The following is a 26,272-nucleotide window of genomic DNA, read 5'->3' on the forward strand; positions in this document are numbered from 1 at the left end:
TTGTTTTTCATGTTCAAACTTTTTATTTTTTAAAAAAAAAGCAAGTTAAGAGACAGTTCTATAAAATGAACCTCTACTACCCTTTTCAATAATTATCAAGTTTATCTATCTTGTTTTATCTTTTTAAAAAATAATTTAAGCAAATATCATACATCATCTTATTTCTCTTGTAAACTCTTCTGTGTACTCTAACAGATAAAGACTCTTTTTTAATTACAATGCCATTGCCATTTAATAACATTAACATATTTTCCCTTTTTTTGAGACAGAGTCTCACTATGTTGCCCTTGGTAGAGTGCTGTAGCGTCACAACTCACAGCAACCTCAAACTCTTGGCCATAAGCGATTCTCTTGCCTCAGCCTCCCAAGTAGCTGGGACTACAGGTGCCTGCCACAATGCCCAGCTATTTTTTGTTGTTGTTGTTGTTGTTGTTGTTGTTGTAGTTATCATTGTTTAGCAGGCCCAGGCTGGGTTCGAACCTGCCAACCCTGGTGCATGTAGCCGGCGCCCTAACCACTGAGCTGTGGGTGCCAAGCCCAACATATTCTCTTAATATACTCAACTGTCTTAAAACCTTTTTTTTAATGATTAGTTTTAATAGGTATGAAAACCAGGTTCACACATTCCATTTGATTGTTAATCTTTACTATCTAAAAATTCTTCCCAAATACACAATTTTTATGCCATTTATTTGCTGGAGAAATTAGAACATCTTTCTCATAGATTTTATCATAGCATTGTTCTTATATCCCTGTATTTCCTGTAAACTGATAGTTAGGCCCAGAGACTCAATTTAATTCAAGTTCAATCAATCCCTTTGGCCATAACACCTGGGGCTGGGTACTCTGGAAAGATCTACCATCTGTCTTAGGGATATTGAAGTTGATCCATGGATTCAGGGGTTGCTGACTCAACCTATCCACTATAAAGTTCCCTAACACTGGCTAGTAACAATCACTAGATAGAGCAATACGGTGATTTTCATATTCTTATCATTCCTTCTGCATATTTTAAAAGGATTTTCTTCCATAAAGAATCATCTCTTATCAGCTATTTGGTTATAATAAAATAAGGTTTGAAGAGGAAAAGATAAATTATTCTTTCTTTCATGTACTAGTCTTCAAAACAATGATTTTAGAGTGTTAACAACTACTAAAGATGACCAAGGTGGGGGAGGCCATGGTAGGGGAATCTAGAAACTACCAAAAGTTACTTATGAGTTTATTTTATAGCATCACTGTGAACTGAGGCAAGAGAATCGCATAAGCCCAAGAGTTAGAGGTTGCTGTGAGCCGTGTGATGCCACAGCACTCTACCTGAGGGCAGTACAGTGAGACTCTGTCTCTACAAAAAAAAAAAAAAAAAATAGATTTTTAAATAATATATTTTATGGGTTTAATTTAATTTTAATCATTATACTTTTCATGCTCAACATGGACCATTTTTGGCTACTGAGAAACTCTTGAAAGTATCCTTCCTTCTGCTACATGTGTCTCAAGTTTATCTTATAAGAGTCCTACCTCAGAGTAGGTATTAGCTACTTCTCTAAGGAGACAAGGTGTGAGTGTGTGTGAGTGCGAGTGTGTGTGTGTGTGTGTGTGTGTGCATGTGCGCACTATGAGAATAGGTATTTAGAGACCATGTTCTGAGCACTAGGGATATTCATTGATACTGGGTCATTGATTTGGTGAATGCAAACAATAAGTAAATACCTCTTTGAGGAAAAATAATGAATTCATGCAGATGTTTCTCTCTCTTTTTTTAATTTTAATTTTTTTATTAAGTCTTTTGTTCATAGATCATAAATACATTTATGCCAATTTCAGATGTTTCTAATGCCAGAGTCCAGAAATGGACCCATAATATATGGCCAAATGAATTTCAACAAGGGATTTCTTTAGAAAAAAGAAATTATTTTCAGCAAAAAGGAAAGGAAAAACTTGACCTTGATCCTTGACCACTGCATCTCACACAATAGGCTAAATTTAATTTCAGATGAATCAAACACATAAAATCTAAAAAGTTCTAGGAAAAATTGTAAGATAAAATGTTAGCAACTAAGAGGTAGATAAGATTTCTTAGAACCATAAGAGACCTGATCATTAAAAAATGGATAAATTCAACTTTATCAAACATTAAAACTTTTGCAAATCAAAAACACTATTAAGAGAACAAACAGGAAAGTCTAAGACCAAGAGAAAACATTCGCTACATATAGAGAGTGCCAAAAAAATGTATACACATTTTAAAAAGGAAAAAACTGTATTAAATTTGTAATACTCAAGTCACATTTGACTTCTGTAACTACAAAAGTTGTTCAACATGACTTGTATTCATCTTTTGTTTCAGTAAATATTATTAAAATTTTAATAGAGTTTTTCCTTTCTTAAAGTGTATACATGTTTTTGGCACCCTATGCACATATAGCTCTAAAATATGTATTTAGAATATACAAACAATTCCTACAACTCAATAACAAACAGACAAATAACCTAATTTTTATTTATTTTTGAGACAGAGTCTTACTCTGTCACCCTGGGTAGAATACTGTGCCACCATAGCTCACAGCAACCTCAAATACCTGGGTTTCATTGACCCTCTTGTCTCAGCCTCCCAAGTAACTAGGACTACAGATACCCACCATGATGTCTGGCTAGTTTTTCTATTCTTCAGTAGGGATGTATCACTCTTGCTCAGGCTGATCTCAAACCCTCCAACCCCACCTGGGATTATAGGCTTCAGCCACCTTGCCTGCTCTAATCTAATTTTTTAAATAGGTAAAGGCTTGAATAGTCAGTTCACAAAAGATACATCGAAATAAGCACATTAAAAGTGTTCAATATCACTAGCAATCAGGGAAATGCAAATTAAAATCACAATGAGATACCACCACATATAAATAGAAATAATTATAATAAAAAACCCAACACCAAATGTTGGTAATAATGTGGAGTGACCAGACCTCACACACGTATACTGTAAATGAGAAAACTGTTGGCAATAAAAAGAAATGAACCACTAAATCCTACAACAACATGGATGAATCTCAAAAATGATGATGAGAGATAGACCTCAGAAATAAAAGAACTGTATAAATTGAGTAGTATGAATACATTTATTTAAAGCTCTAAAGAAAACTTGTCTCTTCATTAAAATCAGAACAGTAGTTGCTTCTGGGAAAGGGGCAAGATGGAACTTTTTAAGGTGATAGAAATGTTCTATATTTTAATGGAATATTGGTTACGGAAGTGTATGTATTTCTTAAAACTTTTTAAGGTGATAGAAATGTTCTATATTTTAATGGAATATTGGTTACAGAAGTGTATGCATTCCTTAATTGAAGTATATATATAAAATTTGTACATTTACTGCATTAAAAATATTTAAATTTGAAAGTACAGACCTAAAAAAATCAAGTTGGGATAGACTACCGGAATATTCGAGGTAGACAGATAAAGCAGTGTGCACAGTCTACACTGGGTTGATAGCAGTGTTTACTGAGCACTTGCTCTATTCTTGGCATGATACATTCACTAGAAGAAATGGAGGGTGAGTATTCTAGGAATTTTTCTAAGTTAACTTTTAAGATATGCTGAGTTTAAGACATCCAAAGTGTCCATGTCCAAAGGTATTTGGAGATTTAGCCCTAGAAACCAGGTAGCAGTTAAGACTGAGAAAAGAGGGGGTAGAAGAGAAGAGAGAATGGAAATGTTCCCAAGGGACAGCCCAGACTTAGAGAAACAGAAAGTGGAAGATGGAGGGTGAGTAAATCCCAGACAATGGAAGGACTTCATGGAGGAAATGGAGGCAAAAGTGCTAATAAAGCAGGAATCATGATAAGGAGATTTAAAGGATAACAAATAATGACTAGCATTAGTCAAAATGGGGAGGAGGGAGGTGTCAAAAATATTTAATTGGTCATCAGCAAGATGGCAGAATAGGAGGTCTCAGATTTCACAACCTCCACAGAAAGTTCAACTAGCAACTATCCACAGACAAGAACACAATGGTAAAAATCCAAAAAATCTGGAAGAAACCAAAGTCACTTCCATGGCCCATAGAACTTTACTACGTGAACAGGGTAAAAGAAATGGTCTCATTTCTCCCAAGATGGCAAAGGGCCACAAAGAGAAGATTCCTCAGGGACTACAGTTTCTACTGAGGGAAAAGAGAACTGAAGGTGGACATCCAGTTTCCTTAACATTCCGAGAACCTTCCTAGGAAGCCCACTCCTATATCATTTCATGGAGAACACAGGAGAAAACTGCACAGCTAGACCACCTGGGGTTACGCAGGGCAAAGAAAGGAGGCAGAGTCCACAGCAACCAGCATGTAAATCTCAGTGGTAGCTCTGTGTACCTGCCAGCAGTAGTGTCCCATCAGAGGTACCAGCTAACAGTACAGATCATTTGAAAAGGTGACTTGGGTGTACCAGGAGTAATGAAAAGGTCTACTTAGCTTGAATCTCTGGATATCCAGCCTCCAACCTTACCTCAGGGGCCAAGGAGAGAGACAACCATCACAGCAAATTAGTGCGAAGAGGAGCTAGATCTGCCATAACCAGGAGTCTAAACAGTGCACAGCACAGCCTGCAAGCCCCTCAAAAGTGAAAAACTGTAACCCCGTTTTTAAAGATCCAGTAACAAGACAAGGATGCCCACTCTTGCCTCTTCTATGTGACCAATTATTGGAAATCCTTGCCAGAGTAATTAGGTAAGAGAAAAAAATAAAAGGTACCCAAATGGGCAAGGAGAAAATAGAATTGTTGTTTGCCAATGACATGATCTTATATAGAGAAAACCCTAAAAATTCCACAAAAAAACTATTAGAATTACAATAAAGTTACAGGATACAAAAATCAACAACAACAAAAAAAATAAATAAATTTTCGGCCAGTTGGGATGACCCATGCCTGTAATCCTAGCACTCTGGGAGGCCAAGATGGGTGGATTGCCTGAGCTCAGGAGTTTGAGACCAGCCCAAGCAAGAGCAAGATCCCACCTCTACTAAAAATAGAAAAACTGCGGCAAGGGCAACAAAGTGAGACTCTGTCTTAAAAAAAAAAAAAAAAAAAAAAAATCAGTAGATTTTCTACACACTAATAATGAACTTTCTGAGAAGAAATTGTTCTTCAAAAGAACAATCTCATTTACAACAGCCACAAAATGTAATAAAATACTTAGGAGTAATTTAACAAGGATGGTGAAAGACCCGTATATTGAAAACTATAAAACATTGAAGAAAAAAATTGAAGTAGACACAATTTACTGCAGTTCTGTCTCACCTTAACCTTATCACTGCTAAATATGACTTAGGGCTGAAACAGTACGCTGTGTCTAGTGAATGTTGTTTTTAGTACTCAGGGCCAGCACTGATGCTTGGCTTTTTCCCATATTACTCTGTCCCTACTGCCTAGCACTTTTAACCCAATACTCTATCCTATAATAAACAGTGTATTTTACTGAATTAAAGGATAAATCTAAAAAGGAAGTCAAAGGAAATCAAGGTAGAAACCTTTGGTATGGAGGAGGAAAAAAGTTAACATTCCCCTATCTTCCTATTTTTATTCTTTTCCACAGAAAAGTCATGACCAAGAGAAAGACACCTCTACCTCCAAAGAGATGAAGTGAAGTTCAAGGATATTGCCAAGACTGTGTTCTCAGATTGAAAAATTTCCAAGGGATCAAAACATTAGTGTAGATAGGTGTGTGACTCTTTCCACTTTTGTTTGCTCTAAGAAGGCTGGTGAAAATATGGCCTGACTAGAAGGTGATCCCCAGGAAAGACTAACCCATTCCTTGTTTTATTTTGCTTTGTTTTCTCTCTTCCTTTGCTCTAAACCTCTCTTGCCTAGACCCAGTCTTAGGTGCAGTAGCCACCTGTGGCCTAGATCAGCTTTGCCTCAGTCGTTGCTGAGCGAATGCAGTCTCTTTTTGTGTCTCTTGCCTCTTTCTATTGGTTCTAGATAAGATACATCTATTTGAAGAGAAGAGGAAAGCTTTCTTGCACAAACTGTTAAGATCCAAGATTGAAGTTTGAGCACTGAAGCAAATAAAGAGGAAAAGACACAGCCACCTTTGTCTCCATACCAGTAGACATGGACAGTGTAGCTAAAAAGAAACCTCTATGTAGACCAGCATAATAAAAACGTTTCTGTAACTTCCATGCTTATCACCTCCCTCAGAGATGCTGTACAAATGCATCTGGGATAGTGTTCAAGAACTTCCTAGTCCTCTGGTCAAATGCCATCACAATAACTTCTTAATGTTCCATCCTAACAGTTGTAAAAGAAATCAAAATTCATTAAGTCAAAGAACCCAAGAATTATTTTGCATTAATTACAAGCAACTCATCAAAAAATCCAAAAATTATTTTGTGTTAATTATAAGAAAATCCCTAAAGGAGTCATCTCTGTAAGTTATTTTCAAGTGCCTAATGTTCTGGGAATATTAATGTGCATGAGCTATTTCCAGCTCCGGTCACAATGTCCTTATTATATCACTACTTTTCAAAATCTGGTGGAGTAGAGAACAAGAGTACACTTTGAATTTCCAAGCCTTTGAAAGTACTTTATGTTTCTATCTTTAATAATTTGAATACAACACTCTAAAACTAAATATAACTTCCCTATACAGAGGCCTCCTTCGGGACAATTTTCTATTTACATCATATAAACATGTAGTCTTTTGCACTTAGGGTTCACTAAAGTCAACCTAAATAGAAAATCTGGAAAAGTAGCATAAAAAGTATTTGTGAAATTCAATGTGGGGACATTATTCTTCTCCCATTTGATCAACATTTAACCATTTAACCACTAAAACCAAGTCACATCAAATCAGGTAAGTTAAAAGCCTGCTTTTAAATAGAAAAACTTAGAGCATGGAAAGTGGCAATGCTTGTCTTGGACTAACTGACATGACAGGGTATAAATGGAGGCATCTGGGAACTGTAGGGTCCCTCAAGCCATATGGTATCCAAGTGTACATGTTCTGGCCAAAGCTTTATAAGCAGCTATTTGAACTCTGAAATGACCCCAGACAAAAATAAAACCAACATCTCTAAGGTTAAAATTTTCTGTGCCATCTCAGTGTAGGCTTTGCCTCTTCTATTCCAGCCCTACTGAGCACAAGTCCAACATGTTCACTGAGGTTGACAGAGGTGCTACTGAAGAGGCCAAGGAGTCTACACTGTGCTTGTTGCCAGCCCAACACCTTTCCCCAGCTTTGATCCTCCTAACCTGTTTGTACTCCAAACTATGCCATCCCTCTGGCCTGGGGATTTTGCTTCTTTATCTAAAGCCTCTCCTTTATCCAATCCTAACACCAGGGACCATAGGGGTTTTCTCTGCCCCAGACAGGGGAGATATCAAACAAGTTTATCCCAATGAGTATTACTAAGCTAATTCACAATTCTCTGCTCTGCTGAAGTAGAGTAATGCATCTAACCTGTAATCAAAAGAACCTCATGGATCATACGCTGGGCCTTCTCAAACATAACAGACGCTAATGTTGTTTTCTGTTGTTGTTGTTGCTTTTGGATTTTTTTGTTTGTTTTTGAGACTGAGTCTCACTTTGTTACCCTAGGTCAGTGGTTCTCAATCTTCCTAATGCCGTGACCCTTTAATATATAGTTCCTCAAGTTGTGGCGACCCCAACCATAAAATTATTTTCATTGCTACTTCATAACTGTAATTTTGCTACTGTTATGAATCGTAATGTAAATATCTGATATGCAGGAGACCCCCAAATGGGTCGCAAACCACAGGTTGAGAACCACTGCCTTAGGTAGAGTGCCGTAGCACCATAGCTCACAGCAACCTCAGTCTCTTGGCTCAAGCCATTCTCTTGCCTCAGCCTTCTGAGTAGCTGGGACTATAGGCACTGGCCATAATGTCCAGCTATTTTTTTAGAGATAGGGTCTCGCTCTGGCTCAGGCTGGTCTCAAACCCATGAGCTCAGACAATCCATCTGCCTCGGCCTCCCAAATGCTAGGATTATAGGCCTGAGCCATTGCGCCCAGCCCCATAGCTAATGTTAAACATTTTCTTCTAAAAACTTGAAGAGACTCTACTCAGAGTATTCATTTTGAATTACTTTCCCAAGAAAACTTTGTATGTGTGAGTATCTTAAAAACAAACATGTCCAGTTCCCCTCTGAGCCTAAAACAGTCTCTGGATTCTCCTATGATTAGTACAGAATATTAGACTGAATTATTCCAAGCATATAATTTATTCTGATAACCTGTCTCAGGGGCTGCAATGCAATTTTCTGATTTAAGCAGAAATCCTCAATTTTAGCTCCATGACCAAAAAGAGATCCAAGTTACATAGTTTAAAGTGAAAGTCCTAGATAGAATGAACTCAATTGCTCTTTGGTCTCGGTCACAGAAGCACCGTGACGAAGAGAACATCATTGCTTGGAAAGCGTGGGAATAAGACGCATACGTTGTGCTGCCACTGTGGCTCGAAGGCCTACCACCTACGAAAGTCCACCTGTGGCAAATGTGGCTATCCTGCTAAGCACAAGAGAAACTGGAGTGCCAACTCTAAAAGAAGAAATACCACTGGGAGTGGTCGGATGAGGCACCTAAAAATTGTGTACCGCAGGCATGGATTCCGTGAAGGAACAACACCTAAACCCAAGAGGGCAGCTGTTGCAGCATCCAGTTCATCTTAAGAATTTCAACTATTAGTCATGCAATAAATGTTTTGGTTTTTAAAAATCAAAAAAAAAAAAAAAGAATAAAGTCAATTATAAAATCCCTGAAAGGAGAAGTTTAACACCTATGGGATTTCTGCACCAACAGTACACTCATTTTGATTACACAGAGAGTGCTACTATGGATTAGGAATGATTTAAACAAATAAACTGGAACAATTTTTGTATTTGAGAAGTGGATGTTAATTCAGCCTTAAGATATAATTTTGTTTATGACTAAATCAAAAAGTTAATCCTATCAACTCAAGGGCATATAAGCGTACCAATTTCTGCCAGGGAATGGATAAAAAAGTGAACAATTGATTATATGTTCCAATGCCCAGGAAAGTGCGGGAAATAGAGAGTGGGTAGAGGGGAAGTGAAGGAAACCCTCCTGGGAGGGAGGCTGATCTCTCAGCAGCAACACAGCCCAAGGTCTGCCTCAAAAGTCTGACGGCTTTGTCTAATTCAATTCCAACTTTAATTTAGCACGTGCTGAATTACGCAGAGGCTTCTGTGAGTTGAGACTGAGGTAGAGCACACCACAACCCAGGAAATCCTCAGCCCCTCTCTTTCTTCCTCCCTCATCATCTAGCTCTGCGATATTAGGTAAACATTCAGGAGAAACCCTGCATCATTCTTTTGTTCCCTGGTTCACACAAGCTGCTGAGGATTTATAATGTAAGTTTTACAGTGCTAGACAATGAAGGAACTTCCAAAAAAATTAAGTAATGAAATAAGTAAGGAATGGTCCCCTTCCTTTAAGGGCTCATATAAAGATATTGCACATGAACAGCATCACAGAATGAAGCGTCCCCATTGTTGCTACTGGTCAGAAATGATGATCAAGGGAAGGGATGGGACAGGGCTTATGGGGAAGGAGGGACTGGAAGCAAACTTCACAGGACATCTGGATTTGGACAGGCACAGGACAGGAGGAAGGGCACCCTAGTGTGGTCAATAAACAATGAGAAGGTTTGTGGCTGGGATCTGAGCACGCTGCATTCAAGCATTGATGGGAGGGCTAGAACACAGGGCCTGGGAGGACAGCAGAATGAGGCAGGGCAGAGGGCAGAAACAGGAGGTATGCCAGCTCCTAAATGCCAAAGGACAGGAGATTGTAGATCATTATCACATAAGCAATGCAAAGAGGTGGCAATTTCTCCCATTAGTTTCTTATTCCAAAAGACATATATATTCCTAGGCAGTGCCTGTGGCTCAAAGGAGTAGGGTGCTGGCCCCACATACCGGAGGTGGTGGGTTCAAACCTGGCCCCGGCCAAAAACTGCAAAAAAATAAAATAAAATAAAAAGAAGAAGAAGAAGAAGAAGGAAGAAATATGTACTCCTGATAGACAAATCCTCATTTTTTAAAATTATATTCTGTAAAAATACAAATAATATACACATTTTAAGAAAGGACAAAACTGTATTCAAATTATAATACTCAACAAAGTGGGCATAAATTTAAATAGTTGTAACTAATTGTTATAACTATTTAAATTGCATATGAACTTTATGCCCATCTTGTTACCAACATTTGTTATTTGTCATATATATAGTTTCTCTTGTAATTACAGAAGTCAAATGTGACTTCAGTATTACAATTCTAATACTTTTCCTTTCTTAAAATCTGTATACATTTTTTGGGCACCCTCTGTACGTATTTGTATGTAAAAACGTGACAGAGATGACAGAAATTTAGCTGACATCCTATTTCCTCAAAACGCACCATGAATGAGAGCTTGCTATAGATTCTAAGTATATGCATTATTATAAATGCTCATATATTATACATTATGCATGGGTATATTCTATAGTTTGCTTTTTTTTTTTAACTAAAGAATACAGCTGACCCTTGAATGGCATTGGTTTTAACTGCACAGGTTCACTTATACACAGATTTTCTTCCATCTCTGCCACATCTGAGACACCAAGACCAACCTCCTCTCCCTACTTTTCAGTCTTCTCAATGTTAAGACAAAGAGATTTATAATACATAATAAAAATATTTTCTCTTCTTTATAATTTTCTTAACATTTTTCTCTATAGCTAGACTATATTATATTGTAATATAATAGTCTAATTATATTGTAATATAATATAGTCTAGCTATACTGCAAGAATGAATACAGCATATAATACATATAACATACAAAACAAGTATTAACTGTTTATGTTATCAGTAAGGGCTTCTGATCAACAAGCTATTCATAGTTTGGGGGGAATAAAATTTATATGCAGATTTTTGACTGTGTAGAGGGGGGATTTGGCAAACCTAACCCCTATGTTGTTCAAGGGTCAACTCAGAGACATTTTAACACATTATAACTCATTATTTTAATTTAAACTTCACAACACCCTGTTTTAAAAGCAAAATTGCATAATATCATTGATAATTCCCAGAAGAAGAAACTGTGAAGTTCACATATCACCCAGTTACTGTGCAGCAGCCATTCTGCTCAAGATGACTGGTTTCCTCGCCATAGCCAGATGATTACTTCCCTTGGTATCCCAAAAAAGGGGCAGACAAGGAGAGAGAGGCCATCTGTCTGAGAAACATGTTTTACCATTTGAAATTTGGAAGAGGCAGTGATGATGGCTCATCTTAGGGACAGAGGAGGCAGAGCTGGATTATAGTGAGAATATCAAGGAAAGTCATGGCCATGGGAGGGACTGAGGGAGAAGGGCATCCAGTGTCACATGTGAGCCTTCAGTCCCAGCTGCTCCAGGGCCCTGGAATGGATCTTGCCAACATTAAGATGTTTTCACTTAGCTAGTGTAAGTTTCCAATGCATGTAGGTTATGGACCCAACCAACACAACAGATTGGGAATTATTTTTCTTTTCTAATCTTCTTTTAGCGGACTACATTAGCAGTCTCTACTTGTCAAGTTTAGAACTACTATTTTGATTCTTTACATTATTTCTACCTCCTTCATTTGTCCTCAATCTGTACTAATTTTGTTTATTTTTATCAGAGTCCAGGAATCTTACAGCAGTCCCAGCTCACCTTTCCTCTCCTCAGAAGCAATTACTTTCACTTTCTTTACTTGATTATTTTATTTATCTCCACATTTCTAAATAATACATTTGCCTAGCTACGTCCAGATTTTTTTTTTTTTTCCAGTTTTTGGCATTATCTGCTGACTTCCTAGGGCAGAATATGAAGATGCAAGTCTATTCTCCCAACTCCTCCCACTTCTCAACACACAGTTCCCACCCCGTGGTCCTCTATGGTTCACTCTTACTTCCAACCAGATTGATATCTAGTGATAACATAGCTATGACTGTATATAAACACTATTTTCAATTAAATTTTGGAGAAAATTGTGATTAATTTTCTTTTGTGGGGCAATAATCTTGTTTCACTCAGAGCTAATAATTTAGAAAATTTAACTCTTGCTTAAATTTAAATGGTACTTTGAGAGTGCGGTAAACTGAATAATACCCTCCATCCACACACAGATATCCACATCTTAATCCCTGAACCCTGTGAATATGACCTTACATGGCAAAAAGGACTTGACAAATGTCATTAAGTTAAGGATGTTGAGATGGGGAGATTGTCAAGGATTATCCAATTGCGTCCCAAGACTCCTTCCAGAGAGAGGCAAGAGGTCAGACTGAGGAGCAGGAGAAATTTGACAGAAGTGAGAAGTGATGCAGAGAAGGGACCACAAGCCAAGGAATGTGAGTGGTCACTAGCAACCTTTCAATATGGTTTCTCAAGGGAAGGAAACAGAAGCTTCCAGAAGGAAGGAAGCCCTGCCAACACCTTGACTTTACACTTCTGGTCAGAATTCTGAAGTCTCCAGGATTGTAAGAGAACAAATTATTGTATTATTGCAAGCTACTAGGTTTGCAGCTAATGTAAGGTGTGGATAAAAAAAACCTCGAATAGCCAAAACATTACTCAGCAATAAAAACAAAGCAGGAGGAATCACACTACCAGACCTGAGACTGTACTATAAATCGATAGTGATCAAAACAGCATGCTACTGCCACAAAAACAGAGAAGTAGATTTCTGGAACAGAATAGAGAACCAAGAGATGAATCCAGCTACTTACCGTTATTTGATCTTTGACAAGCCAATTCAAAACATTCAGTGGGGAAAAGATTCCCTATATAACAAATGGTGCTGGGTGAACTGGCTGGCGACCTGTACAAGACTGAAACTGGACCCACACCTTTCACCATTAACTAAGATAGACTCTCACTGGATAAAAGATTTAAACTTAAGTCATGAAACTATAAAAATACTTGAAGAAAGTGCAGGGAAAACTCTTAAAGGAATTGGCCTGGGTGAATATTTTATGAGGAGGACTCCCCAGGCAATTGAAGCAGTATCAAAAATACACTACAGGGACCTGATCAAACTAAAAAGCTTCTGCACAGCCAAGAACATAGTAAGTAAAGCAAGCAGACAGCCCTAAAAATGGGAGAAAATATTTGCAGGTTATACCTCCGATAAAGGTCTAATAACCAGAATCCACAGAGAACTCAAACGTATTAGCAAGAAAAGAACACGTGACCCCATCTCAGGGTGGGCAACGGACTTGAAGAGAAACTTCTCTAAAGAAGAGAGACACACGATCTACAGACACATGAAAAAAAGCTCATCACCCTTATTCATCAGAGAAATGCAAATCAAAACTACTCTGAGATATCACCTAACCCCAGTAAGAGTAGCCCACATAACAAAATCCCAAAAACAGAGATGTTGGCATGGATGTGGAGAAAAGGGCACACTTCTACACTGCTGGTGGGTATGCACACTAATACGTTCCTTCTGGAAGGATGTTTGGAGAATACTTAGAGATCTAAAAATAGACCTGCCATTCAATCCTATAATTCCTTTACTAGGTTTATACCCAGAAGACCAAAAATCACAATATAACAAAGACATCTGTACCAGAATGTTTATTGCAGCCCAATTCATGATTGCTAAGTCATGGAAGAAGCCCAAGTACCCATCGACCCACGAATGGACTAGCAAATTGTGGTACATGTATACCATGGAATATTATGCAGCCTTAAAGAAAGATGGAGACTTTACCTCTTTCATGTTTACATGGATGGAGCTGGAACATATTCTTCTTAGCAAAGTACCTCAGGAATGGAAGAAAAAGTATCCAATGTACTCAGCTCTACTATGAAGTTAAATTATAGCTTTCACATGAAGGCTATAACTATAGCACAAGAATATGGGGAAAGGGCCAAGGAAGGGGAAGGTAGGGGGGAGGTTTTGGTGGAGGGAGGGTAATGAGGGGGAGCCACACCTATGGCACATCTTAGAATGGGTACAGGCAAAACTTACTAAATGCAGAATACAAATGTCTACATACAGTAACTAAGAAAATGCCATGAAGGCTATGTTGAACAGTTTGATGAGAATATTTCAGATTGTATATGAAACCAGCACATTGTACCCCTTGATTGCACTAATGTACACAGCTATGATTTAACAATAAAAATAAATAAATTAAAAAAAAAAAGTAGATGCCTTGGCTTAGTCTGTTGTCATTACCAAGAAGTTCTCAACCACTGTACCAAGGAAGGAGATGAACTTCTGAGTTGTCATCAAGAACTTAGAAGAACCCAGTCTGATAATATTGGAGACACGCTATATTTAATACATTGTTTTGTAGGAAAAGGTTATGAATTGACTCATTTTTGGTTGGCCAAAATGAGAGGAAAACCATATCATATAAATTACAGCACAGAAAGCACCTTGGACTGGAAACCTGGATATGTGCATTCTGATCTCAACGCTGCTGCAATCTGACCATATCACTAAGCCTTAACTTCCTCCATGTAAATGGAGAAGGAGCCCCATGTGATGTCTGAGATTTCTTTCAGCTCTGACAGTTTACAAGTCAGAATGTGGCAAACAAATCATATTATTTATCTCTACACTTGAGATAATTCTACATAAAAAGTACTTTCCATAATTTTCAATAAAGAGGCATGATGACAAACTGTGACTATTTGTTATAAATCAATATTCTAAAGCTACAAATTTGACATTGTAATAACCTAGTGTAGACAAACAGTAGTAATAGCAAATATCTGTATTGTTCTTACCATGTGCCAGGTGCTATCCTAAATGCTTTAACATATCTAAAGCATAAGGTAGATTACCAAGGCCATGTGGCTCCAAGGTCTGTGCTATTACCCTCTTTGCAAGACTGCTGTTCTGTAACTAAAATTACTAAAAACAGAAAAGAAGGAAAATAAGACTATTTAGTAAATCCAAGGGATGGGGAAAAACCCCCACATCTTTTAAAAAGATGTAACTGAGAACAGAAAAGAATAAAATAATAAGGGTGAGGGCTTTACATGGAAAGTTGAATCCCTCCACCACTAGAGAAATATAAGGATAAAAAATAAGTAAATAAACAGGATAGACAATTGCTGTGGCACCAAGGCATTCCACCTTGAAAATAAATCTGCTTCATTAATATCTGATTTTGCAAAAGTTATTTTAGCACTTGTACACAGCAGGTCTATTATCCTGTGACAGTCTTCTACTTCAGTGACGTCTCTCTGCAATAGGTAATTAACAGGTGCCACTCACAGAGTGAGCCCATCCTCACCACTGCTGCTGCAACATTAGATATTCAACACCAGAGCAGTCAAGTAAATGACAATAATCAGCAGGGAGCCCGTCTCATTTTCAGTTTTCTGGTGGAGAATGTAAATATTAGGTAGAATTTAATATGCAACTTTTAGATACACAATTTCTGAAAAATTTGAAGTCACATTAGAAATCAATTCAAGTTATAAGAGGACTTCTAAAAGCTTACTTAAATATGAATGTAAAAGATGAAGCTGGCAGAAATAACCACAAAGAAAAAAAAATAAGAAAATGTGCTTAAATGCAAAAGAGCATTCACTGTTACCTCTTTGCACTTGACCTCAGGATGGCTCTTGACAAATACGACCTTTTGAAAATTGCTTTTCCTTGGCCTGCAGGACACCCATCTTCTAGGTTTCCCAAGCCATTCCTTTTCAACTTCCTAGAACTCTACCCCTTTATCCCACAGTCAAGTGTGTGCACTTATCTGATGAGTGTCCATGTTCCTACTGACAACAGATTCTATCTGCTTGGGTAATTACTGCATTATGTAAGCCTTGCACAGTCCCTGGCTCACAGTATGTAGCAGATATTCAAGAAATTTGTGCTAAATAGGTCAGGTACAGTGGCTCATGCCTGTAATCCTAGCACTCTGCGAGGCCGAGGCAGGTGGATTGCTTGAGCTCATGAGCTAGAGATCAGCCTGAGCAAAAGCAAGATCCTTTCTCTACTAAGAATAGAAAACTGAGGCAAAAGGATCGCTGGAGCCCAAAGGTTGGACGTTGCTGTGTGCTATCACACCACAGCACTCTACCCAGAGTAAAAGCTTGAGACTCTGTCTCAAAAAAAAAAAAAAAAAAAAAAAAAAATAGTGCTAACCAACTGTTATTATAACATGACCAAAGAAAGGCTTATTCTAGAAATATGCTGATTAATCATTAGAAAACTCATTAATAAGCATTATGCTTAATAATGTAGAGAAGTAAAGATCACCCAAATGAAAATGAACAGAGGCTACTGAGAATTTGCTACGACAAGAGAGTCAGATATCACTTGATTTGACGAGACTCAAATGTGAGCAAGGGAGGAGTTGGGAAGCTTTACAGTGAATAGACAGAAAAGTGTCAGGTAGGCACTAATTGGAGGTTGCAGGCCTGGGGAAGCTGAAGGTGAGTGGACTAACTAGAAGCAGAACATCTTATAATACTGGTGAGGAGAGCATATTCAGCTTTCTGTGGTTGATGCTGAGTTGCAAGCACAGACAAAAATGTGAGAAGCTGGCAGTCACTGTCCAAGTCCTGACCCGAGGTTGTGGCTTGGCTACCTGGGCTGGCTGCACAGAGGCTGTGAATCTGAGTTCTATTCACAGAACCTGCCACTGCCCACTTGCATATATACCTCTCAAGAGAAACACTAGAAGCATATCCACTAATACCGGACAACAAGAAAAGGATGCCTCCTCTCCCAAATTTTATTAAAAATTCTGTTGTATAATCTAGCCCAAGTAATAAAGGGAATAAACTAAAATTACCAGAAACAAATAGTTAAAATTATCATTATTTGTAGATGTGATTGTGAACAAGAAGAAACAAGAAAAAACTATTGTTACCAGTATGTAAAGTTTTCCTTAATATTGACGATATCCAGTGGAAATAATTTAAAAAGTCTTTTCATAAATAAACTACAACTTAAATGACAAAACTTCTTAGGAATCAATCTGATCAAAAATGAAACAACTATGTACAGAAGAATATAACACATTATGGAAAGATGTAAGAGGAGACCTGAATAATTGAAAAGGCACAAAACCCTCAAATGAACGTATACTTGAAGAAAGACAGAACACAGCCCAGGATGGAGGAGAGAAATGGAGTGGGAAGGGAGTGGACGGGGGAGGTTTGACAGAGGGAGGGTAAAAGGCGGACCACACCTATGGAGCATATGACAAGGGTACAGGTCAAATCTGTCAAGTGTAGAACATAAATGTCTTAACACAATAATCAAGTAAATGAGGTGAAAACTATGTTGATTGGTTTGATCTAACCACATTAGATTGTATAAAAAAAAATCAACACATTGTACCCCACATATGCATAAATATATTCGTGATCTATGTGTATTTGACTTAATAAAAAAGAAAAAGTATGTGTGAAGATACAAGTATAATCCAATTTGGCATATAATCAATATTGGTTATAAAAATCTTACTGGGATTTGGAGGGAACTTAACAAATAGATTTTAAAGTTTATTTGAAAAGATAAATGCTTAAGTACAGTTGGGTATTTCTTGAAAAAAAGAATAAATACTTGCCCTATCAAATACCAAAATACATATACTCTAGCACTACAATAATTAAGATACTATAATCTAATATAGGAATTAAAAGCTACACCAATGAGAAAAATAATGAGTCCAGATATAGATAATGGAATTTGGTATATAAATGTATAAAAATTCCTATTTAAGCAAGAATATGAAAAGTATGATTTTGAAATTCTAGGAACAATAAATAGTGATTGTATAACTGCCTACTCATTTAAAAAAAATTAAGGATAAATCTCTACATGTCACATTACTAGTAGAAACCAATCCCAGCCAGGTTAAAGCTTTAAATATAAAAGCAAACCTTCAGGGTGGCACCTATGGCTCAAGGAGTAGGGTGCTGGCCTCATATACCAGTGGTGGCGGGTTCAAGACCTACCCCGGCCAAAACTGCAAACAAACAAACAAACAAAAAACAAACCTTCAAGTGGGAAAGATTATCAGAAAGCATAATATAAAATACTGACGGATTTGACAATAAAAAGGTATAGAATTACTATATGACAAAAGAATCAATGAAGTTAATTCATATATATAGAATTACTATATGACAAAAGAATCAATATAGAATTACTATATGACAAAAGAATCAATGAAGTTAATTCATATATCTTTAATGTGAGTTATGTAAAATGTGTTAATATCCCTTATACAATATTCCTTCCTAATCAGTAATAAAAAGACAAATACTCCAGTAACTCACAAGTAAAAGAGAAGCAACAGCTATTTACCAAAGAAAAACAATGATAACGCTATAAAAAGTGCTCATCTTAACAATGAGAAGAGCCTACTTAGAGAGGGAAGGGATGAGATTGGGAACCATTATAAAAATGAAGTAGAACTCCACGTACTGAAACAGAAACATACCTATGACAACAGTATGGAAAGCCATGTTAGAAAATGATACAGAGTTTTGACATGTATAATCCAGGTATTTGAGAGTGATTTTTTTTTAAACTGAATACTTCCCATTTTTCAAGCACAGTGCTGTTTTACCCATACTATCTTTTCAGGCTCTGTGGACATCCTATTATTTATTTATTTTTATTTTATTTATTTATTTTTTTTACTACAGAGTCTCACTTTGTGCCCTCGGTAGAGTGCTGTAGCATCACAGCTCACAGCAAGCTCACACCCTTGGGCTCAAGCAATTCTCTTGCCTCTGCCTCTCAAGTAGCTGGGACTATAGATGCCCACCATGATGCCCAGTTAGGTTTTCTATTTTTAGTCAAGACAATTAAGCATATAGAACATAAAGCTAAGAAAATGGCATGCTCTAGTCATCCTTCCTGGAAGTTTCACTTGGGAGCCACCTTGTTCCCTTCCGTCTACTCCAAAATCACTATCTCCAAGTTATTCACTTAACTGTAACTTGCCATCATCTTTCCCTTTCATCTGTCTGTTTGGGTATTTTTTTCAAATATGGCAATTTCCCACCTCCTGAGGAAATCTTCAACTGCCCTTGAATCCCTCTGAAAGTACCATCCTACCTCTCTTTCTAACAATGAAGACAAATATGTTTTCTACTTTTCCACTATTAAAGTCATGATTAGAATTGTCAAAGAAGCTTTTTTTAGCAGAATTTTAATTTTAATTTTTATTTTTACATATACACGTGTTAATTAGATTTCAATTTTTTTTTGCCTTCACAAAATTAAAAAGACTTAAAATTTAATAACAATAACAATGTTTAAGATAAGGATTAGAAACAAAAACCTTATAAAGAACGAACGAACGTAAATACATTCAAAAAAAGGAATCTCACCTATGGTGCATCTTACAAGGTTACATGTGAAACTTACTGGATGTAGAGTGTAAATGTCTCAACACAATAACTAAGAAAATGCCAGGAAGGCTATGTTAACTAGTGTGATGAAAATATGTCAAATGGTATATAAAACCAGTGTATGTAGCCAGGCGTTGTGGCGAGCGCCTGTAGTCCCAGCTACTCGGGAGGCTGAGGCAAGAGAATCGCTTAAGCCCAGGAGTTGGAGGTTGCTGTGAGCTGTGTGATGCCACGGCACTCTACCGAGGGCCATAAAGTGAGACTCTGTCTCTACAAAAAAAAAAAACCAGTGTATGGTGCCCCATGATTGCATTAATGTACACAGCTATGATTTAATAATAAATAAAAGAAATCAGACAATTGCTACATCGAAATATTAAGCAATAATAATAATAATGGAAAGAAAGTAACATTCACATTGTCAAATAAGAGTATGCCTATAATAGAATGCTTTGACTCTGAGATTCAGAATGGAGTCATCAATTAACTTCTTATTCTTTTTAAGTAAAAAAAATAGACAACTAATATTTATAAATAAAAGTAAAAGATAATTTCAAAAAACGGATCATGCTAAATCTTATAGACAGTAGAAAAAGAAGAAATACATCAAAATCATTCTACTTGATCTGGGTACACCTGATATTAAAGTTGGAGAAAATATATTATTATAAAGGAGAAATTACAAACGTATGTCACTTATAAATGAGGACACAATATCCTAAACAACATATCAACATGTTGAGTTAAAATTAATGTTTAAGCACCAGGGGTGCATCTTACAAGGGTATATGTGAAACTTGGTAAATGGTCTGTAAAGCTAGTGAATGATGCCCCATGATCATATCAATGTACACAGCTATGATTTAATAAAAAAATAAAATAAAATAAAATAAAAATAAATAAATAAAATAAAATTAATGTTTAAGCAGTTGTCCTCTGTGTTACTGTTAAGGTTGTCCTCTGTCACCATTACTATTCAACATAGTGCTAGAAGTTCTAGCCAATACAATTAGACAAGACAAGAAAATAAAGGGCATCCAAATCGGAGCAGAGGAGGTAAAACTCTCCCTCTTTGCTGATGATATGATCTTATACTTAGAGAAACCAAAAGACTTCACCACAAGACTCTTCGAAGTCATTAAAAAATACAGTAATGTTTCAGGACATAAAAATCAATGTCCACAGTCAGTTGCTTTTGTATATGCCAACAACAGCCAAGATGAGATGTTAATTAAAGACACAACTCCCTTCACCATAGCCCCAAAGAAAATGAAAAACTTAGGAATATACCTAACAAAAGAAGTGAAGGACCTCTATAAATAAAATTATGTAACCTTAAGAAAGGAAATAGCAGAGGACCTTAACAAATGGAAGAACATACCATGCTCATGGCTAGGAAGAATCAACATTATTAATTGTCTATACTACCCAGAGCAATTTACGGATTCAACCCCATCCCTATTAAAATACCAACATCCTATTTTCAAGACTTGCAAAAAGTGATTCTGCATTTTGTATGGAACCACAAAAAACCCCATATAGCTACGGCAGTTCTTAGTAATAAAAACAAAGCCGGGGTTATCACCATACCGGATTTTAGGCTATACTACAAGGCCATAGTGGTCAAGACAGCATGGTACTGGCACAAAAATAGAGACTAGACATTTGGAATCAAATAGAAAACCAGGAAATGAAATCAACAACTTACAGCCACCTAATCTTCAATAAACCAAACAAGAGCATCCACTGGGGGAAAGATTCCCTATTCAATAAATGGTGCTGGGAGAACTGGACATCCACACGTAAAAGACTGAAACTGGACCTATACCTTTCTCCACTAATTGATTCAAGATGGATAAAGAATTTAAATTTAAGGCATGAAACAATAAAAATCCTTAAAGGAAGAATAGGAAAAACACTGGAAGAGATCGGCCTGGGGAAAGATTTTATGAGGAAGACTGCCATGGCAATAGCAACAATAAACAAATGGGGTTTAATTAAACTGAAAAGCTTCTGTACAGCCAAGGTGACAACAACCAAAGCAAATAGACAACCTACACAATGGGAAAAGATATTTGCATATTTGGAATCAGACAAACACTTAATAACCAAGATCTATACAGAACTTCAATTAATTCACAAGAAAAAAAACAACAATCCCATACATCAATGGGGAAGAGACATGAATAGAACCTCTCCAAAGACGACAGACGAATGGCCAGCAATCATATGAAAAATGTTAATCATCCCTAATTATTAGAGAAATGCAGATTAAAACCACCCTCAGATATCACCTAACCCCAGCGAGAATGGCCTATATCACAAAATCTCAAAACTGTAGATGCTGGGGAGGCGGAGCAAGATGGCAGCCGAGTAACAGCTTCCTTGCATCTGGGCACCGTGAGTCTGGGGAGATAGGACTCCAGGCATCTCTGGCTGGTGGGAACTGCCTATCATCACTCCTATGAAGCTACAGGGAGTCAGCGAGAGACTTCTGGACCCCAAGAGGAGGACTAAAACAGTGGAAAACCTGCAAGTGGTCGCGTGTGTTCAATCCGTCTAAACCCGCCCACAACTGTAAGTTCAGTAGCAGCGAGACTGGAAACCAGAAAGGCCTTACCTGTGAACTGTTTTGGATGTCCTTGGACTTGGCACTGAGTTGAACTGCCTTGGGGAAGGCCTGAGCGGGAGTGCGGAGAACTTTGGCCTTTGTCTAGGGCCCCAGTCTGAGCCGCTGAGCCAGACGTAGCTAATAGTGTTTGGCGCTGGGTCACACGGATCCATTGTCAGTGATCTGCCCCGGCAAGCTCCGCCCTCAGGGTCGCAGAGCTACAAACGGGTGGGAGCTGGTAACCCAGCAACCAAGTAGCCTAAGGGTGGGGTTTGAGCCGCCTTGCAGCCCTAACCCTCAGGGGCAGAGTGAGACCGGTCTTGGCACACTGAGTAAGTGGATAGCCACTTCAGCAGCGATTCCAGCGAGAAAGCTGGGAAAGCTTCTGCTCAGCAAGTTTACAAGTTCAAAGTGCCTTTTAAGTAGGCTGAAGAGAGATTTAGGGTGTCTACCTGCTGGGGTTTGAGAAATCAGCAGCCTCCAGTCGTATCAGAACTGTGACTAACATCTCATACCCCAGAAGACCACGTGTTGCCCAGACAATATTCAATAACATATACAAACTGCTTTGTTTTTGGTTGTGTATTTTTTTCTTCTTTTTTTTTGGTTTGGTTGTTTTTTTTGTTTGTTTATTCTGACGTTGCTGATGTTCTTTTGTTTTTTTAATTTCAATCTTTTCCACACAGATCCCTTTTTCTTTCTCAATTTTCCTAGTTTAATTATAATTTCCCATTGCTGCCTTTTTTAATAACTTCAACTTCATTTTTGCTAGTGTTTCTACCGATATAATTTGGTTTTTCACCCAATTTTATCCCCGTAAAGTTTTTTGTTTGCTTCTTTTGGTTTGATTTATAGCATTTTTGTCTTTCCTCTCTACTTGGTGGAGGTGGGGTACTGTGTCTGATCAGGTTAGCAAAGAGCTGCTGACCTCAAGGGAACCACGCAACTGGGCACCCCCAGAAAGTGGGGTTTTTTAAGGTTGTGTCAAAGTACCCTACTGTACACCTATATTGCCCTGTCTCCCTCTTTCTGTGCCTCTCTTCTTTTTGTCAATATTCCTTATACCCACCCCCTCTCCTTTCTCTATCTTTCTTTTTTTCTTATCACTCGGTCCTCCTTTCTTTCATCCCCTTTTTTTGCTCTTCAACCTTCTCACCCTTCTGGTCCTGTAACCATTAGTCCACAGGCACAAGAACTTAAAGAGCAAGAGGAAGTGAAAGGAAAATTAGGGCAAGGAAACAGATAAAAGAAATCACTCATGAGGAAGAATCAGCAGAAAACTCCAGGCAACATGAAGAACCAGTCTAGAACAACCCCACCAAGGGACCACGAGGTAGCTACTGCAGATGATTCCACCACTATAGAAATGTTAGGAATGACAGAAAGGGAATTTAGAATACACATGTTGAAAACAATGAAAGAAATGATGGAAACAATGAAGGAAATTGCTAATAAAGTGGAAAATAACCAAAAGGAAATCCAAAAACAGAATCAAATAAGAGATGAACGATATGAAGAATATAAAAAGGATATAGCAGACCTGAAGGAACTGAAACAGTCAATTAGGGAACTTAAAGATACAATGGAAAGTATCAGCAACAGGTTAGACCATGCAGAAGAAAGAATTTCAGAGGTAGAAGACAAAGTTCTTGAGATAACTCAGACAGTAAAAGAGGCAGAAAAGAAAAGAGAGAAAGCAGAATGTTCACTGTCAGAATTATGGGACTTTATGAAGCGTTCCAACATACGAGTTATAGGAATCCCAGAAGGGGAAGAAGAATGCCCCAGAGGAATGGAAGCCATACTAGAGAATATTATATAAGAAAATTTCCCAAACATCACCAAAGAGTCTGACACACTGGTTTCAGGGATATCGGACCCCAGGTCGCCTCAACTCTAACTGAGCTTCTCCAAGACACATTGTGATGAACCTGTCCAAAGTCAAGACAAAAGAAAAGATTCTGCAAGCTGCCAGGAGTAAGCGCCAGTTGACCTACAGGGGCAAATCCATCAGAGTTACCGCAGACTTCTCTAATGAAACTTTCCAAGCAAGAAGACAATGGTCATCTACCTTTAACCTACTTAAACAGAACAATTTTCAGCCCAGAATTCTGTACCCTGCTAAGCTAAGCTTCAGAATTGACGGAGAAATCAAATCATTTACGGATATACAAACATTGAGGAAATTCGCCACAACAAGACCAGCTCTACAGGAAATACTTCAACCTGTTCTGCACACTGACCACCACAATGGATCAGCAGCAAAGTAAGAACTCAGAAATCAAAGGACAAAACCTAACCTCCACACTGATGCAAAAGATAAAACTAAGCAATGGACTCTCACCAAATAAGACGAATAGAATACTACCACACTTATCAATTATCTCAATAAATGTTAATGGCTTGAATTCCCCACTGAAGAGACATAGATTGGCTGACTGGATTAAAAAACACAAGCCATCCATTTGCTGTCTGCAAGAAACACACCTGGCCTCAAAAGACAAATTAAAGCTCCGAGTCAAGGGTTGGAAGACAATTTTTCAGGCAAACGGAATTCAGAAGAAAAGAGGAGTTGCAATCTTATTTTCAGATACATGTGGATTTAAAGCAACTAAAGTCAAAAAAGACAAAGATGGTCACTTTATATTGGTCAAGGGAAAACTACAACAAGAAGACATTTCCATTCTAAATATTTATGCACCCAATTTAAATGCTCCCAGATTCTTGAAGCAGACCTTACTCAGTCTGAGCAATATGATATCTGATAATACCATCATAACAGGGGACCTTAACACTCCTCTTACAGAGATGGACAGATCCTCTAAACAGAAATTAAACAAGGATATAAGAGACTTAAATGAGACGCTAGAACAACTGTGCTTGATAGACGCATATAGAACACTCCATCCCAAAGATAAAGAATATACATTCTTCTCATCACCCCATGGAACATTCTCCAAAATTGATCATATCCTGGGACACAAAACAAATATCAACAGAATCAAAAGAATTGAAATTTTACCTTGTATCTTTTCAGACCATAAGGCACTAAAGGTGGAACTCAACTCTAACAAAAATGCTCAAGCCCACCCAAAGGCATGGAAATTAAACAATCTTCTGTTGAATAACAGATGGGTGAAGGAAGAAATAAAACAGGAAATCATTAACTTCCTTGAGCATAACAACAATGAAGACACAAGCTACCAAAACCTGTGGGATACTGCAAAAGCAGTTTTGAGAGGAAAATTCATCGCTTTAGATGCCTACATTCGAAAAACAGAAAGAGAGCACATCAACAATCTCACAAGAGATCTTATGGAATTGGAAAAAGAAGAACAATCTAAGCCTAAACTCAGTAGAAGAAAAGAAATATCCAAAATCAAATCAGAGATCAATGAAATTGAAAACAAAAGAATCATTCAGAAAATTAATGAAACAAGGAGTTGGTTTTTTGAAAAAATAAATAAAATAGATAAACCATTAGCCAGACTAACTAGAAATAGAAAAGTAAAATCTCTAATAACCTCAATCAGAAACGATAAAGGGGAAATAACAACTGATCCCACAGAGATACAAGAGATCATCTCTGAATACTACCAGAAACTCTATGCCCAGAAATTTGACAATGTGAAGGAAATGGATCAATATTTGGAATCACACCCTCTCCCTAGACTTAGCCAGGAAGAAATAGACCTCCTGAACAGACCAATTTCAAGCACTGAGATCAAAGAAACAATAAAAAAGCTTCCAACTAAAAAATGCCCTGGTCCAGATGGCTTCACTCCAGAATTCTATCAAACCTTCAAGGAAGAGCTTATTCCTGTACTGCAGAAATTATTCCAAAAAACTGAGGAAGAAGGAATCTTCCCCAACACATTCTATGAAGCAAACATCACCCTGATACCAAAACCAGGAAAAGACCCAAACAAAAAGGAGAATTTCAGACCAATCTCACTCATGAACATAGACGCAAAAATTCTCAACAAAATCCTAGCCAACAGATTACAGCTTATCATCAAAAAAGTCATTCATCATGATCAAGTAGGCTTCATCCCAGGGATGCAAGGCTGGTTTAACATACGCAAGTCTATAAACGTTATCCACCATATTAACAGAGGCAAAAATAAAGATCACATGATCCTCTCAATAGATGCAGAAAAAGCATTTGATAAAATCCAGCATCCTTTTCTAATTAGAACACTGAAGAGTATAGGCATAGGTGGCACATTTCTAAAACTGATTGAAGCTATCTATGACAAACCCACAGCCAATATTT

The 26,272-nt window shown here is 37.5% G+C and overlaps 2 protein-coding genes across 5 annotated transcripts in view; one reads left to right on the forward strand and one right to left on the reverse strand.

The window, feature by feature from the left end:
- The window catches only part of ULK4 (unc-51 like kinase 4), a 663,197-nt gene that overhangs the window by 202,084 nt on the left and 434,841 nt on the right, over window positions 1–26,272 (reverse strand). The window lies entirely within an intron of this gene.
- On the forward strand, window positions 3,620–8,722 carry LOC128592344 (60S ribosomal protein L37-like). The gene is made up of 2 exons (XM_053600249.1): window positions 3,620–3,762; window positions 8,388–8,722. Exons 1-2 carry the CDS (start codon window positions 3,620–3,622, stop codon window positions 8,674–8,676), a joined length of 432 nt encoding a protein of 143 aa, XP_053456224.1. The 3' UTR covers window positions 8,677–8,722.

Source organism: Nycticebus coucang, chromosome 8 (genome assembly GCF_027406575.1).
Source record: "Nycticebus coucang isolate mNycCou1 chromosome 8, mNycCou1.pri, whole genome shotgun sequence".
In the NCBI taxonomy this organism is placed as follows: domain Eukaryota; kingdom Metazoa; phylum Chordata; class Mammalia; order Primates; family Lorisidae; genus Nycticebus; species Nycticebus coucang.